At 39.0% G+C, this 12,537-nt stretch overlaps 1 protein-coding gene across 2 annotated transcripts; it reads right to left on the bottom strand.

Annotated features, from left to right (window-relative positions):
• Positions 1-3,826: 3,826 nt before the first annotated feature.
• Positions 3,827-10,649, bottom strand: LOC105050370 (4-coumarate--CoA ligase 2). Of its 2 annotated transcripts, none has more exons than XM_019852117.3 (5): positions 9,554-10,649; positions 8,376-8,571; positions 5,624-5,837; positions 4,725-4,836; positions 3,827-4,088 (listed from the first exon to the last, which is right to left on the bottom strand). In XM_019852117.3, the coding sequence occupies exons 1-5, from the start codon at positions 10,544-10,546 to the stop codon at positions 3,978-3,980; spliced, it is 1,626 nt and encodes a 541-aa protein (XP_019707676.1). In that variant the 5' UTR covers positions 10,547-10,649; the 3' UTR covers positions 3,827-3,977. The 2 variants fall into 2 exon arrangements, with proteins under 2 accessions (XP_019707676.1, XP_010928652.1); XM_010930350.4 differs by having other exon boundaries at positions 4,725-4,827; positions 9,554-10,648.
• Positions 10,650-12,537: the final 1,888 nt, after the last annotated feature.

Here is a 12,537-nt window from a genome sequence, read left to right as displayed (position 1 = left end):
TCATGTAATAAATCATTTGAGGTTGTTCACTTTGATGTGTGGGGATTCTGTGGTACTGTCTCTACTTCTGGATATCGTTATTTTATGATTTTTATTGACTGTTACAATAGAGTAACTTGGGTATATCTTCTAAAGGCTAAAGATGAGGTTATACGATGTTTCAAAAAATTTTATAAATTAGTTGATACCCAGTTTAGTGTCAAAATTAAAGTATTGAGATCTGATAATGGTACAGAATATACGCATAAGGAGTTTCGTGAGTATCTAATTACTCATAGAATTATCCATCAAACTACTCGTGTTGACACCCCAGTCCAGAATGGTGTTGCTGAATGGAAGAATCGACATCTTTTAAAAGTTTCTAGATCCTTGTTATTTGCTATGCGGGTTCCAAAAATCTTATGGGGCGAGGTAGTTCTCACTGCAACTTATCTGATTAACCGGATGCCTCTTCGAACTTTGAAGTACAAGGCACCACTTGAATACCTATAGGGAGAGTCTTCTTTTATTGTACCTCCTGGAATATTCGAATGTGCATGTTTTATCTGAGATCATCGTCCTACAATCGGTAAGCTTGATCCAAAAGCTCTAAAGTGTGTCTTTGTGGGCTATCCTGCTACTCAAAAAGGTTATAAATGCTATTATCCTCCTGAAAGATGGATATTTGTCAGCATGGACATCACTTTTTAAGAGACTGAAGCCTTCTTTGATAGTATTTCAATAATTCAGCCAGCTACTTAACTACCTTTAACCCAATAATTTATTTGCTCTCCTAGTATCCCTTCTAGAGCTACTAGTCGAAAGAGAGAGATTTTAGTGACTGAGGAGGCTGAGCAGGAGCAAGTGCAAACTGATGAACAGCTAGACAGTGACTCTAATCGACATGGGGAGTCTTCGACTAAGCTCATTGTGCATTCTATCGCTACCCAATAGTCTTTCTCTGACTCAGCTCTAGCATCCTCATTTGACAATGGTGACATTCCTCCTCCTGATCCTACCTTGAATCTACCTATTGCTCATAGAAAAACTTCTCGTTCTCATATTATTCCTTCTCGATATCGTTATGATATTGCTAATTTTGTTTCCTATGAGTCTGTATCACCTACATATAGGTCATTTATTGCATCGTTAGAAGCTATCTCTATACCAACGCACTGAAAGGATGCTATGATAGATTTTAAGTGGAGGGAAGCAATGCTTGAAGAAATGCAAGCCTTGAAAAAAAAAATCAGACTTGGGAATTGGTTTCCTTACTTGCTGAAAAACAACTAGTGGGTTACAAATGGGTCTATACTGTGAAACAAACCCCTGAGGATAAAGTTGATTGCTACAAAGCTCGTCTAGTTGCCGAAGGTTATACACAGACATATGGCATTGATTATGAGGAGACTTTTGCCCCTGTAGCCAAAATTAATACAGTTCGGACCCTCATTTCTTGTGTGGCAAATCTCGACTGAAGTTTATTCCAACTAAATGTGAAGAATGCTTTTTTATATGGTGATCTTTAAGAGGATGTATATATGGAGATTTCTCCCGGATTTACTAGTATAGAGACTACTGGTAAGGTCTGCCGTCTGCATCGATCACTCTATGGACTAAAGCAGTCACCCAGAGCATGATTTGATTGCTTCTGTCGTGCCATGCTCGAAATTGATTATCACCAAAGTAATGCTGATCATACCATATTCTTCTCTCATAATAAAGGCAAGGTTGATATCCTAATTGTTTATGTTGATGACATTATTCTTACAGATGATGATCTCCCAAAGTTAGCCCGTTTGAAGACTCAATTGGCACAATCTTTTGAAGTCAAAGATCTGGATAACTTACGGTATTTTCTTGGGATTGAAGTAGCTAGATCATCTCATAACATCTTTCTTTCTCAACGAAAAAATATCCTGAATTTATTGACTGAGACAGGAATGTTGGGATGTCGACCTACTATCACACCTATCGAGCAGAATCATCGTCTTACTGCTGATAGTGGTGAGCCACTTGACCATGAGCGATATCAACATCTTGTTGGCAGATTGATTTATCTATCTCACACAAGACCTGACATAGCCTTTGCAGTCAATGTTGTGAGTCAGTACATGCATGATCTCCGTGAACACTATCAGAAAGCTGTATATAGAATTTTTCGATATCCTAAGAGTTGCCCAAGGCATGCCCTTCTTTTCTCTCATCATAAATATCTCAAAGTTGAAGCCTATTCTGATGCTGATTGGGCAGGCTCCATAGATGATCGTCGATCCATCTCAGGCTATTGTACTTATTTTGGTGGTAATCTTGTGACTTGATGCAGTAAGAAACAAGATGTTGTCGCTCGATCTAGTGCGGAGGCTGAGTACCGAGCTACGGCTCAAGGCATTTGTGAGGTTTTATGGTTGAAACGACTGCTTATTGAGTTACATCTTTTTCGGTCTTCTTCTCTATTTTTGTTCTATGATAATTAGGCGGCCATTAACATTGCCAATAACTCTATTCAATATGACAGAACTAAGCATATAGAAATTGATCGCCATTTCATCAAGAAGAAACTGGATCAGAAAGTTATCTATTTATCATTTATTAAGTTTTTAGAATAATTGACAGATATTCTAACGAAGGATCTCAGTGGTTATATGCTTTCTTCGATTTGTAACAAGATGAGACTTCGTGATATCTTTGCCTCATCTTGAGGAGGAGTGTTGATAGCCTTGCCTATCCTATTTTTCCATCCATGGCCTTTCTCTATTTAGGAAATAGCTATGAATTATTTTTCTTTGTTTAGGGGATAACCAAGAATAGGTTATCACCTTTCTTTGTAAAGAATGGAACTCTTGTATAAAATAGAGAGGACCCTTAAAGTTGAAATATCAGGAAAAAATAAAAAATTTCCTCCTTCCTCTAAAATCCCATCTTTCTCTCTTCCTTTTTCTATCTTCTCCCATCTATAGTTTTCAACTCATTGCCTCCCTTACATCAAATAAAAAAAAAGCGAACACACGCACACGCACGCCAAAAAAAAAAAAAAAAAGAAAAACAAAAAAAAAACAAAGACAATACTTCACTCACCACGCGACATAGATGGGATCAGGTTCTATGCATTGGGCCCAACTTACCTTTCCTACGTGTTTGGATATGAGAAATTCTTTCTGCACCATGGCCGCCCACGGTGATTGATCGGTGCATGGGTCTGAAGAAAAAATATATTTGTTTTCTCGAAACCGATGCTCGGACTCGTGCACCCCACCTGTGGTGATTGATCGATGCTCGGGCTCGTATGCCGACCAATCACCGTGGGCGGTGTGTATCGAGCTGCACCGCCCGCGGTGCAGAAAGGATTTGTCGTTTTGATATTAGCCCAATCCTGACCCATTTAGACATGACTCTCGATCGGATCCCAAGCCCATCTTATCCAAGGCCACCAACATTTCACCCGGTGACAATGGTCTGACAAACTACAAGAATGCAGCTGCTACTAATTAGCTCCCATAAAACGTCATAATGTTCTATCTTATTTTCTTATCCTAGAAATATAGTAGGGTCAAACCTTGGACCTTTCCCAAGTAGAGATGAATGCTACCAGACTATATGGCAATATTTTGTCGTATAATAATCTCTCCAATTCAAACTTCCTTTCAATGTTAATTCTGTCATGCTTGACGCTGTTATGGTGCAAGCATACATACCCTTTTGCTGCATATTCCATGTTAATTCCTCGTACACATCAAAGGCAGCAGTAGGATATCAGTTAAAAGATTGGATCGGAAGGTGCAAGATTCGTCTAGGCGTTGATGTGAGTTTGTGATACAACTAAAAAGTGGTATGCAAACACAAAATATGATGGTAATTCAATTGCAGAAAAACTATGGCATAGCATTTTTGGAGCAAAAGAAGTCATAGCATATTATGTATGAACATAGCACACTCCAAAAAAACAAAATTTATATGCTTATGTATGTATGTAGAGTTTGCAACTTGATTGGGAGACGTTATATGGCCGCTAGCTTTGCTCTTAAAACCTTTCTTAAGATTTTGCCAGTGGGCGCCTTGGGAATGGCCTCGGTAAAGAAAACCTTTTTGATCCTCTTGTAGTAAACCACCTGAGAGAAACGAAGATATCTGTGAGGTTCGAGCTTTTAGAAAATAATGTGTTCCGCTATATCCAATGTGCTCTACAAGCAATCCTCCAAGATTTCAGAAAAAAATGTGATATAATCAGACCTGTCTTTTGGCACTTCATGTTTCGCCTTTACTAATTAGCATTTTGTGTTTGGTTCCTATACTCACTTAGACTTATTTTAGCCATAGTTTTCTCTGTTTTTCCCATACGATCGAAGCATAGACACACAAGATCAAAGATTAAACATAAAAATGACTGTTTTATCCAAAAAAAAAAAAAAAAACCGTCAAAATTAATGACTTGGTATAGAATTTTTAATCATCATAAACGAAACATAAATTGATAGCAAATCTAGGAGGTGAGCCTCAATCATCCCTTGATTTTAGATTAGGAAAATATTTAGGCCTACTTTCATTTACTTCACATAATTTATTACTGTTCGTCAAATCTTAATTGACTCATAACTACATCTTTTCTTCCTTTCAGAAAAATTAGAAGAGCTGCTTCTCTTTCTTATATATGTTGCGGCTTTGGTTGAACATGAACTTTGGTTTTTTTTTTTTTTTTTTTAATAATTGATTGTGAGGGGTGGAGGGATCATGAACCTCATATATACCTGTTTTGAGATGCATTGCTTGATCTCATCCTCTGTGATTTCAGAGCCTGCCTTTCGGACAACAAAGGCTACAGGGACTTCCCCAGCGAGTTCATCTTTCATGCTGCAAGAACTTTTAAAAGTTAGCAAATTTACTGGCATCAGAACCTTATTGTATAGTCATCCAAGACATTTAACGTCTTGATCATGCTATCAATTATCCACTTGGTCAAAGTTTGGTATAACTATTAAATTCCAGGAAAACAATAAAATATTTTTTTGAATAAAACTATATTCTTTTTTCTGTGTATTATAACTATTGTTACAACTACACCGTAACTTCTGAAAACTATGGCAGGATGATACATAGCCTCACTGCCTTATCACCAAATTATATTGGTTCTAAGGAAATATATTTGGATATCTACTCTTTTTTTTTTTGGTAGTAATTTGGATATCTACTTTGAGAAATAAGATGTTTAAATTTTCTGAAACAAATCATTTGGTAGATGTGATTAAAACGGCTACCTTTGACAAAACATATCTCTGCACCATCCAACTAACACTAGTGCTTTACCCTGTATTTTAGCAACATCCAACTGGTAGGGGGTATGCTTTGTTTCCCTCTCTACATCACATAGCAATATGTACTCCGATAAAAATCATATTATAGTGCTAGTGGGTTTAGTACTTTTCCTCTTTCTAAAAAATGACCATGTAATAATTTAAGGGTATAAAAACTGGTTTCGTAAATGGCGTGTCTTCAATTTTTGAGCTAACATGTACTTAATATTGTTAATTTATTTTCTTTGAAAAAAATTAAAAAAAAAAAGAAGGTATGACTTATAAAAAATAAAAATATAATATCCTGTGATGATTAATGAAAGTTCATATCAATAGATTTAAGTGACAGAACTTACGGGACAACAGCAGCATCTATGATGTTGGGATAAGTAATGAGCATGGCTTCAAGCTCTGCAGGGGCAACTTGGAATCCTTTGTATTTGATGAGCTCTTTGAGTCTGTCTACGATGAAGATCTCATCGTCATCATCAACGTAACCGATATCTCCACTGTGCAGCCAGCCTTCCTTGTCTATAGTATTCTTTGTAGCCTCAGGATCATTGAGATAACCTGCATGGTTATCCATGGCCTCATTCAAATGACATATAACTATATATGGTTTTTGAGAAGTGGAGTGGAAGAACAACCTTTTTTTTATATAAATAATTGTTTTACAATGCGGTGGACATTGCTGCAAAATATTCTCTCCTTATTCCTTCTTCATTGTTAAGAAGAAACTTTGCCCTTGAAAGCACAAATGTCACAAAGTTCCCCATTTCTCAACCTAGTGAACACAAATATTATTGACCAGACGATCACTCCAAAAGATCGCTTACCTAACTGCTTCAAAGGAAGCATGGAAAAGCCCAGAGAGTTTCATTTCAATGAGAAACTAAAACTGAAGAAACACTTGGTTATAAATAATTTATTATGAATGGTTATAAAGAAGGGCTTATATTGTTTTGCCAAGAAAACAACAGGGCATAATTTTAAGGCAGAGGAAGTTGACAGCCACGGATTCGGCGGAGCCAAACTAGTTGCACATGACTGGTGCTTCCAAGGCTGCAACTTAATTATTTTAGACAAATTCCAACTCTAACCCATCAAGTTATCGGTGAGTCCTCTTCGTTGCGACGCAAAGGATTTTCAACACATTGGAAGAAGCCACATCGTCACACCTTACAACAACTCGGCCAATCTGCGTGGCCTCTGGGAGATAAAGCTGCTTCACATTTGGTTCAATGGAGAAGCTTTGAACCAAAGGTGGTAATTTATAACTCAATCCCCAATCTAACTCACGAAGGATGTGCTTTAAGAAAGTTTGAGTTTGACATAAATAAATTTGGATCATAAACAGATCAATCCATTTAAATCTATTTATTGAATAGATTGAATTTAAAAATTAAAATCTTGAACCAATTTTATCTGTTTTGATATATTTAATAATTATGTCAGGTCATAACCCGACTTATTTCAGTTGTTTAACTTATTTAAAAGCTATTTAATTTATTTCTGATCTAGTTAATCCAATTAACTTACTGTTTAATTCGTTTAACATAACTTGATCTATTTAATAAATATTTATATAGGTCAAATTAAATTACTTATTTCATGAATAACTTGGATTCAGATCTAATTTTTTTTTATATATTTAATAAATAGATCGATTTTGGGTAGATAAATTTTTGACCCAATTTCTGATCCATATTTGACCTAATTGCCATCTCTATTTTAAATCTATATATCATCGCCATATCAAGTACCATGTGGATTGATCCAACTCACCGTGTGCCTAAAGTTTGTGTTTTTTATTATGTATATAAAATGTATGCACCGAACCATGTGTGGTACCAATATGATTGCAGACAGGACTGTACAAGGATTCACCTTCCTTCGCACACCCATCGCACAAATCTCAAAGTATCATTATTCTGTCATTCATCCATCTACACAGGCCTCAAAGCGACTAGTGGATGATCCAAAGATGGATTCAAAAGGTAAATCCTTCTTTTGCACCTAAGACTGGCCACAGAGATATGGGCCATGTTTGTAAGAATGGAAAGTGCGGTCAAAACCATCATCCCTTTGAGGAAGACAAACATCACTGCTCTAACCAAAGTGGATGTTGGGGCCCGTAGACGGACCGGCTAATATGGCCCGACCGGTCGGTCTTGCACAACGGTCCATTTTGGTCTAATTGCATCATAATGCAAAGAAGCGGAAAAAAAAAAACAAGAAGCATACTTCGATTCATACACCTGCTATTTTTTTTTCCCTTTTCTTCCCTTATAATATTTAATTCCATAATGTATAAATGACAAAGATTGATCCAATCAACTGTTGATAAAAACATCAGACCGGTCTCCATTATGGTTCAGCTCGGGATAATCTAGCCTAGGGGTATGCCATTGATCATTTGACTCGTTCTTTCGGACTAGGCAATATGTTGTGGCCTATGGTGTGTTAGTTGGTGGAAGGCTAGTGACCCCTTTTTTAAAAAAAATGTGTGTGTGTGTGTGTGTGTTAGGAGAAGACTAGTCACTTTGGAAGAACAAGTTATATTATTATCCCAAAATGAACAAGGAATTTTTTTTTGTAAGAATAGGTTTGGTAGATCAACCACCAAAGTCCATTTCCTTTTCAGTTTTCTTCATAAATTAGTCTCTTCAAGCAACTTAATCTAAATTTACAAATAAACAATCGCAATTTGGTGCCCACCTACCCATGTTTGTAAAAGGCCTGCATCTTATTCCAAGGGCTGTTAAATTTTTAATTAATTATCTAACTCAGTCCAATGAAATTTATATACTATATTATATATAAAATTTATGTTTATTAAAGGATGTAAACACAGAATTCTCAAATCAGTTCATAGCAAAAGTTTACTTTTTGTTATACTTTCCTTCTCTATTTATTTTCAAAAAAATATTTAAAGAATGCTGTATAGCTGAAGTTGAAATCAGCAATGATTACTGGGGGCCAACCATTGTCAAAGCATTATAATATAATTGGTATGCAAAGAAAATAGGCATGCAGTCCAAATCTAAGGATATACAATCATCAAATTAATGCTTAGTAAAGAAGGGATTAGATATTTGAAAGACTCACCTTTCATGATTTGGGCTCCCCTGATGCAGATCTCTCCCGGCTGTTTCCGTCCCAAGGATGCCCCGGTCTCAGGATCAACTATCTTCATCTCGGCGTTCCTCACAACAGTTCCGCACGCCCCAGACTTTGTCTTGAATGGCTCCTTGGCGAATGCCAGGTTCATCGAAAGCACCCCGACCTCAGTCATCCCATAGCCCTGTCAATTGGAGAAAAATCATATGTTTAATACTTAATTAGCATGTAAAGTTCTAAACCTTCTAGCTCTTGCAAAAGTAAACTTGGGTAGATTAACCTGAATGAATGGGGACAGATGAGAAATTCCAAAAGAATTGTATTGGATAATTGAGCTGGTACACAGTAGCTACCTTTACATTGTCACTACCAAAATAGTAATAATTTTTTTTCATATGTTATCATATTTTTGTTTGAATTTTAAAAAAATAAAAACACATCTTTAGGAAACTTTTGTTTTTTGGTACGACTTTAGGAAACTTTTTCGAGAAAAACTATCGCACAGGCGGAGGAACTCAAGGGAAAGGTCATAGGAATTAGGAACGTCATATATATGGTCAAAAACGGTATCCTAAATAGCAAAGAATAAAGTTTTTTTTTTTTTCTTTGATTATAAAATCAAGCACCATGATGAACTCATGGAAGCCAAAGTTTACGTGGACTAATTGCAAGAAAAGTTCTACAGGACTGGGTTTGCTGACTTTAATTTAACGCGTTCCACAAAAAAAAAAAAAAAAAAAGAGGTGTGGGGGGTGGGGGGGTGGGGGTGTGGGATGGAGTTGGGTGACGTCGTACTTTTTAGTCAACGGAGATATACCATTGTAGACTCGTTGCAAGAAAATTTCCACACACCTGGGCTTACCAACTTTAAGAGATTCCCGCGCGTTCCAAATACCGAAAAAAAAAAAGGGACGGAGTTGGCTTTTTGGCTTGTGTTTTAATTTTCTAAGATTTAAATTAAACCAGAGTCCATTTGTCTAAGAAAATCATCTATTCTATAAGATTATTCACAAAATTATTGAAGCTTTTGACAGCAAATATTATTATTAATTTTTAGAAAATTTTAAACAAAACTGAGGAAAGCTCTATCAATATCCAATGCGGTATTCACTTATTTACACAAAAATTTATAATATGAAAAGAAACCCCAAGTTTAAACAACGCACCTGGCCGAACTTGGCATTGGGGATCTTGGCCCTGAGCTTGTCCTCCAGATCCTTCCCCATGGGCGCCGCCCCAGACACCAACATCCGAATCGACGAGAGGTCGTAGCTATCCATGAGTGGGCTCTTCGTGATCTCCACCACGATCGGCGGCACGAACGGCGCTATCGTCACCCGGAACCGCTGCACCAGCTCCAGCATCGCCACCACCTCGAACTTCCTCATGATCAGTAACGCCGCCCCCACCCTCAGCGCACACAGCAACAACGAGTTCAACGAGTATATATGGAACAATGGCAGCACGCACAGTATCACGTCCTCTTTGTGGTAGTAGAGGTTGGGGTTATCACCGTCCATTTGCTGGGCCACGCTCGTGATCAACCCCCGGTGGGTTAGCATGACACCTTTCGGTAGCCCGGTGGTCCCCGAGGAGTATGGCAACGCCACCACGTCGTCGGGATGTATCTCCACGTCGGGAAGATCGCCTTCGTACGATTGGAGCAGCTCGGAGAAATGGTGGCATCCTTCGGGCGGGTCATCGACGCAGACGATTGTGATTCCGCGTTCTGCGGCGAAGGCGCGGACTTTGTGGACGTGGGCGGACTCGGTGATGATGAGGCGGGCGCCGGAGGCGGCGGCCTGCTTGTGGATCTCGTCCGCCGTGTAGAAGGGGTTGGCGGTGGTGGCGACGGCGCCGCGGAAGGAGACGCCGAGGAAGGCGAGGACGTACTCCGGGGAGTTGCGGAGGAGAATCATGATGACGTGGCCCTGGCCGACGCCGAGGCGGTGGAGGCCGGCGGAGACTCTGCTGGCGGCTAGGTGGACGTCGGCGTAGGTGTGGACCTCGCCGGTGGCGCCGTCGATGATGCAGGGCCGGTCTGCGAAGTCGAGCAGGTGCTCGAAGCAGTAGGTGTGGAGGGGCCGGTCGTTCTGGATTTCGATGTCCGGCAACTTCGACCGGAAGATGATCTCCTCCCGCGGCAGGATCGACTCCATAGCGGAGGCCGGGGTGGAGATAGCAGCAGCGGAGGTGGTGGTTGTAGTCGAGAAGAGCTCGGTAGTATGTATTATTCTCGTCCAAGCTCCCCCTTGAGGAGAGTGGGGTAGGAGAAGAGAAAAGTATATATAAAGTAATATGGGGTTGGAGGGGGATGTGGAGTTGGTGAGCAGATAGAATGTATTAGCAGCATTGTAAGGACAAAACTGGGAAGAGAAATTATATGGGGTTGGTGAATTAGTTGGCTATGGACGAAGTAAACCCCTTGAAGCTTCTACCAAAAAAAAAAAAAAAAAAAAAAAAACCTCGAAGTTTGCCACGTCGGCATTTTGCAACGCACACATGGTCGCACTCGCGCGCGCACCACAGGGAATTAGTCCGGCCAGCTCGGGGCTGGTCTCCGTCTCACCTACGGGGAGAGCCAGGACAAGCGGACCGGTTCAGGAGTGGGCTCGAGTGACATCAGGGGGGCGTCAGTACTTCCACGTAGACATTGAACTTGGTTCGGGGACGGGGCAATCTAGACTGTCGATCGGGATGGTTGGGCTAGATCTGACGGTAGACAAAGAAGAGTACTTTTCGGCGGGATGTTGACATCCGGGTTCATTAGAGGGCAGGCGAGGGTTGCCCTCTCACCTACCGCCAGTATGTGGACGTTTTTTTTTTTGTGAGCACCGGTATGTGGACGTTGATGGTGGCGGGAAGGAGGAGAAATTATTATACGCAGTAGGTCCAATATGGATCAGGATGGAATCACTTTAGCTTTTTCTCATCTTTTTTTTTTTAATATATAATAGCAACATGATCTAAGATAGTTTCATTCCAGGTCTAGGATATGAATCTGATCCACCTAATAATTTCCCATAGAAGTGGATGGTTTGTATAGATTGTCGCATGTGCGGGAGGAAGGGATACTTAAACTAGAGCCCTTCGCTTTAAACCGATCAAGCTTAAGAATCTTCAAGTAATGACTAAAATTTGATCAAGTCTTGGTAAAAGACTACACATTTGGAAGAAGCACCAACCGACTCGTTTGGAAGAATATAATTTATGAATATCTCTAATTAAGCTATGAGACCGGGAGTTGTGAATGGAAATGGAGATTGACATAATCTGATTCAATCTTATCCAAGCTTGATTTAATAGCAATATAACATACAAATCAAGTATGTAGCATCTATTACCAAACTCATTGGAAGAAACAAAGCATGCATAATTAGTCAACTTCTATTTGTAAATGGAACGAACAGTGTAATGATACAAATCCAACAGTCAAAACTGTTATAGATACGTTAGTTTTAAATCAAGTATTAGTTGATAAGATCTTTACCAAAAAAAAATAAGTATTAGTTGATAAGATGATTTCTTTACTCTAGCAGCTTGCCACTCCGAGATAGTTAGATATAAGATAACATCATCTGTACATATATCTTGTCCTTGGCACCTTCCTTACCTAATGAATGTTTTGGTGTGGGTCAAGCCATTCACCAAATGCCTAAAATTAATGAAATCAATGAATCGCATGAACCATCTTTTTTATGGTGCTGAGAAGTAAATGTAGCATGATTAAGGTTTATAAATTTGCTTCTTCTAGCACAATTTTTTGGCGGATTAGCCAACTAATACAATAACAGAAGAACATCATATCCTTGAATAAGTTTGCCACACATACATGCATGCGCACCCACACACATATATATCTCTCAAGAATATTGAACATATTGTTTAAAATTTTGATAAAAATGATGCTAAATTATCTCTAAAGAGAGAGATGCTAAGATTCTTTCATGGAGTCAAAAGGCAATGATCTTGACGTTGTGACTTCAGCAGCCTTCCAAATTTCTTGTTCAAAGGATACATCCATATATCATTCAAGCTGCAGATCTATCACGCCTTTTGGCATGCATCTGATAGACCATCGTCGACCACAAGTTCAAGAAAATCCAACTGAAAACCATGCATTTATATTGCCACTTTGGCAAGAAGCTCA

This window comes from Elaeis guineensis, chromosome 8 (assembly GCF_000442705.2).
Source record: "Elaeis guineensis isolate ETL-2024a chromosome 8, EG11, whole genome shotgun sequence".
NCBI classification, from domain to species: Eukaryota; Viridiplantae; Streptophyta; class Magnoliopsida; order Arecales; family Arecaceae; genus Elaeis; species Elaeis guineensis.
Note: the sequence above shows the minus strand (reverse complement) of the source record. Positions and strands in the feature narration are given on the sequence as shown.

Coding starts and splice junctions, on each gene's coding strand:
- LOC105050370 (XM_019852117.3), bottom strand. CDS start 10,546: ATGGAGTCGATCCTGCCGCGGGAGGAGATCATCTTCCGGTCGAAGTTG. Junction 8,572..9,553: donor CCAATGCCAAGTTCGGCCAG/GTGCGTTGTTTA, acceptor TCCAATTGACAG/GGCTATGGGATGACTGAGGT. Junction 5,838..8,375: donor GGGAGCCCAAATCATGAAAG/GTGAGTCTTTCA, acceptor ATAACCATGCAG/GTTATCTCAATGATCCTGAG.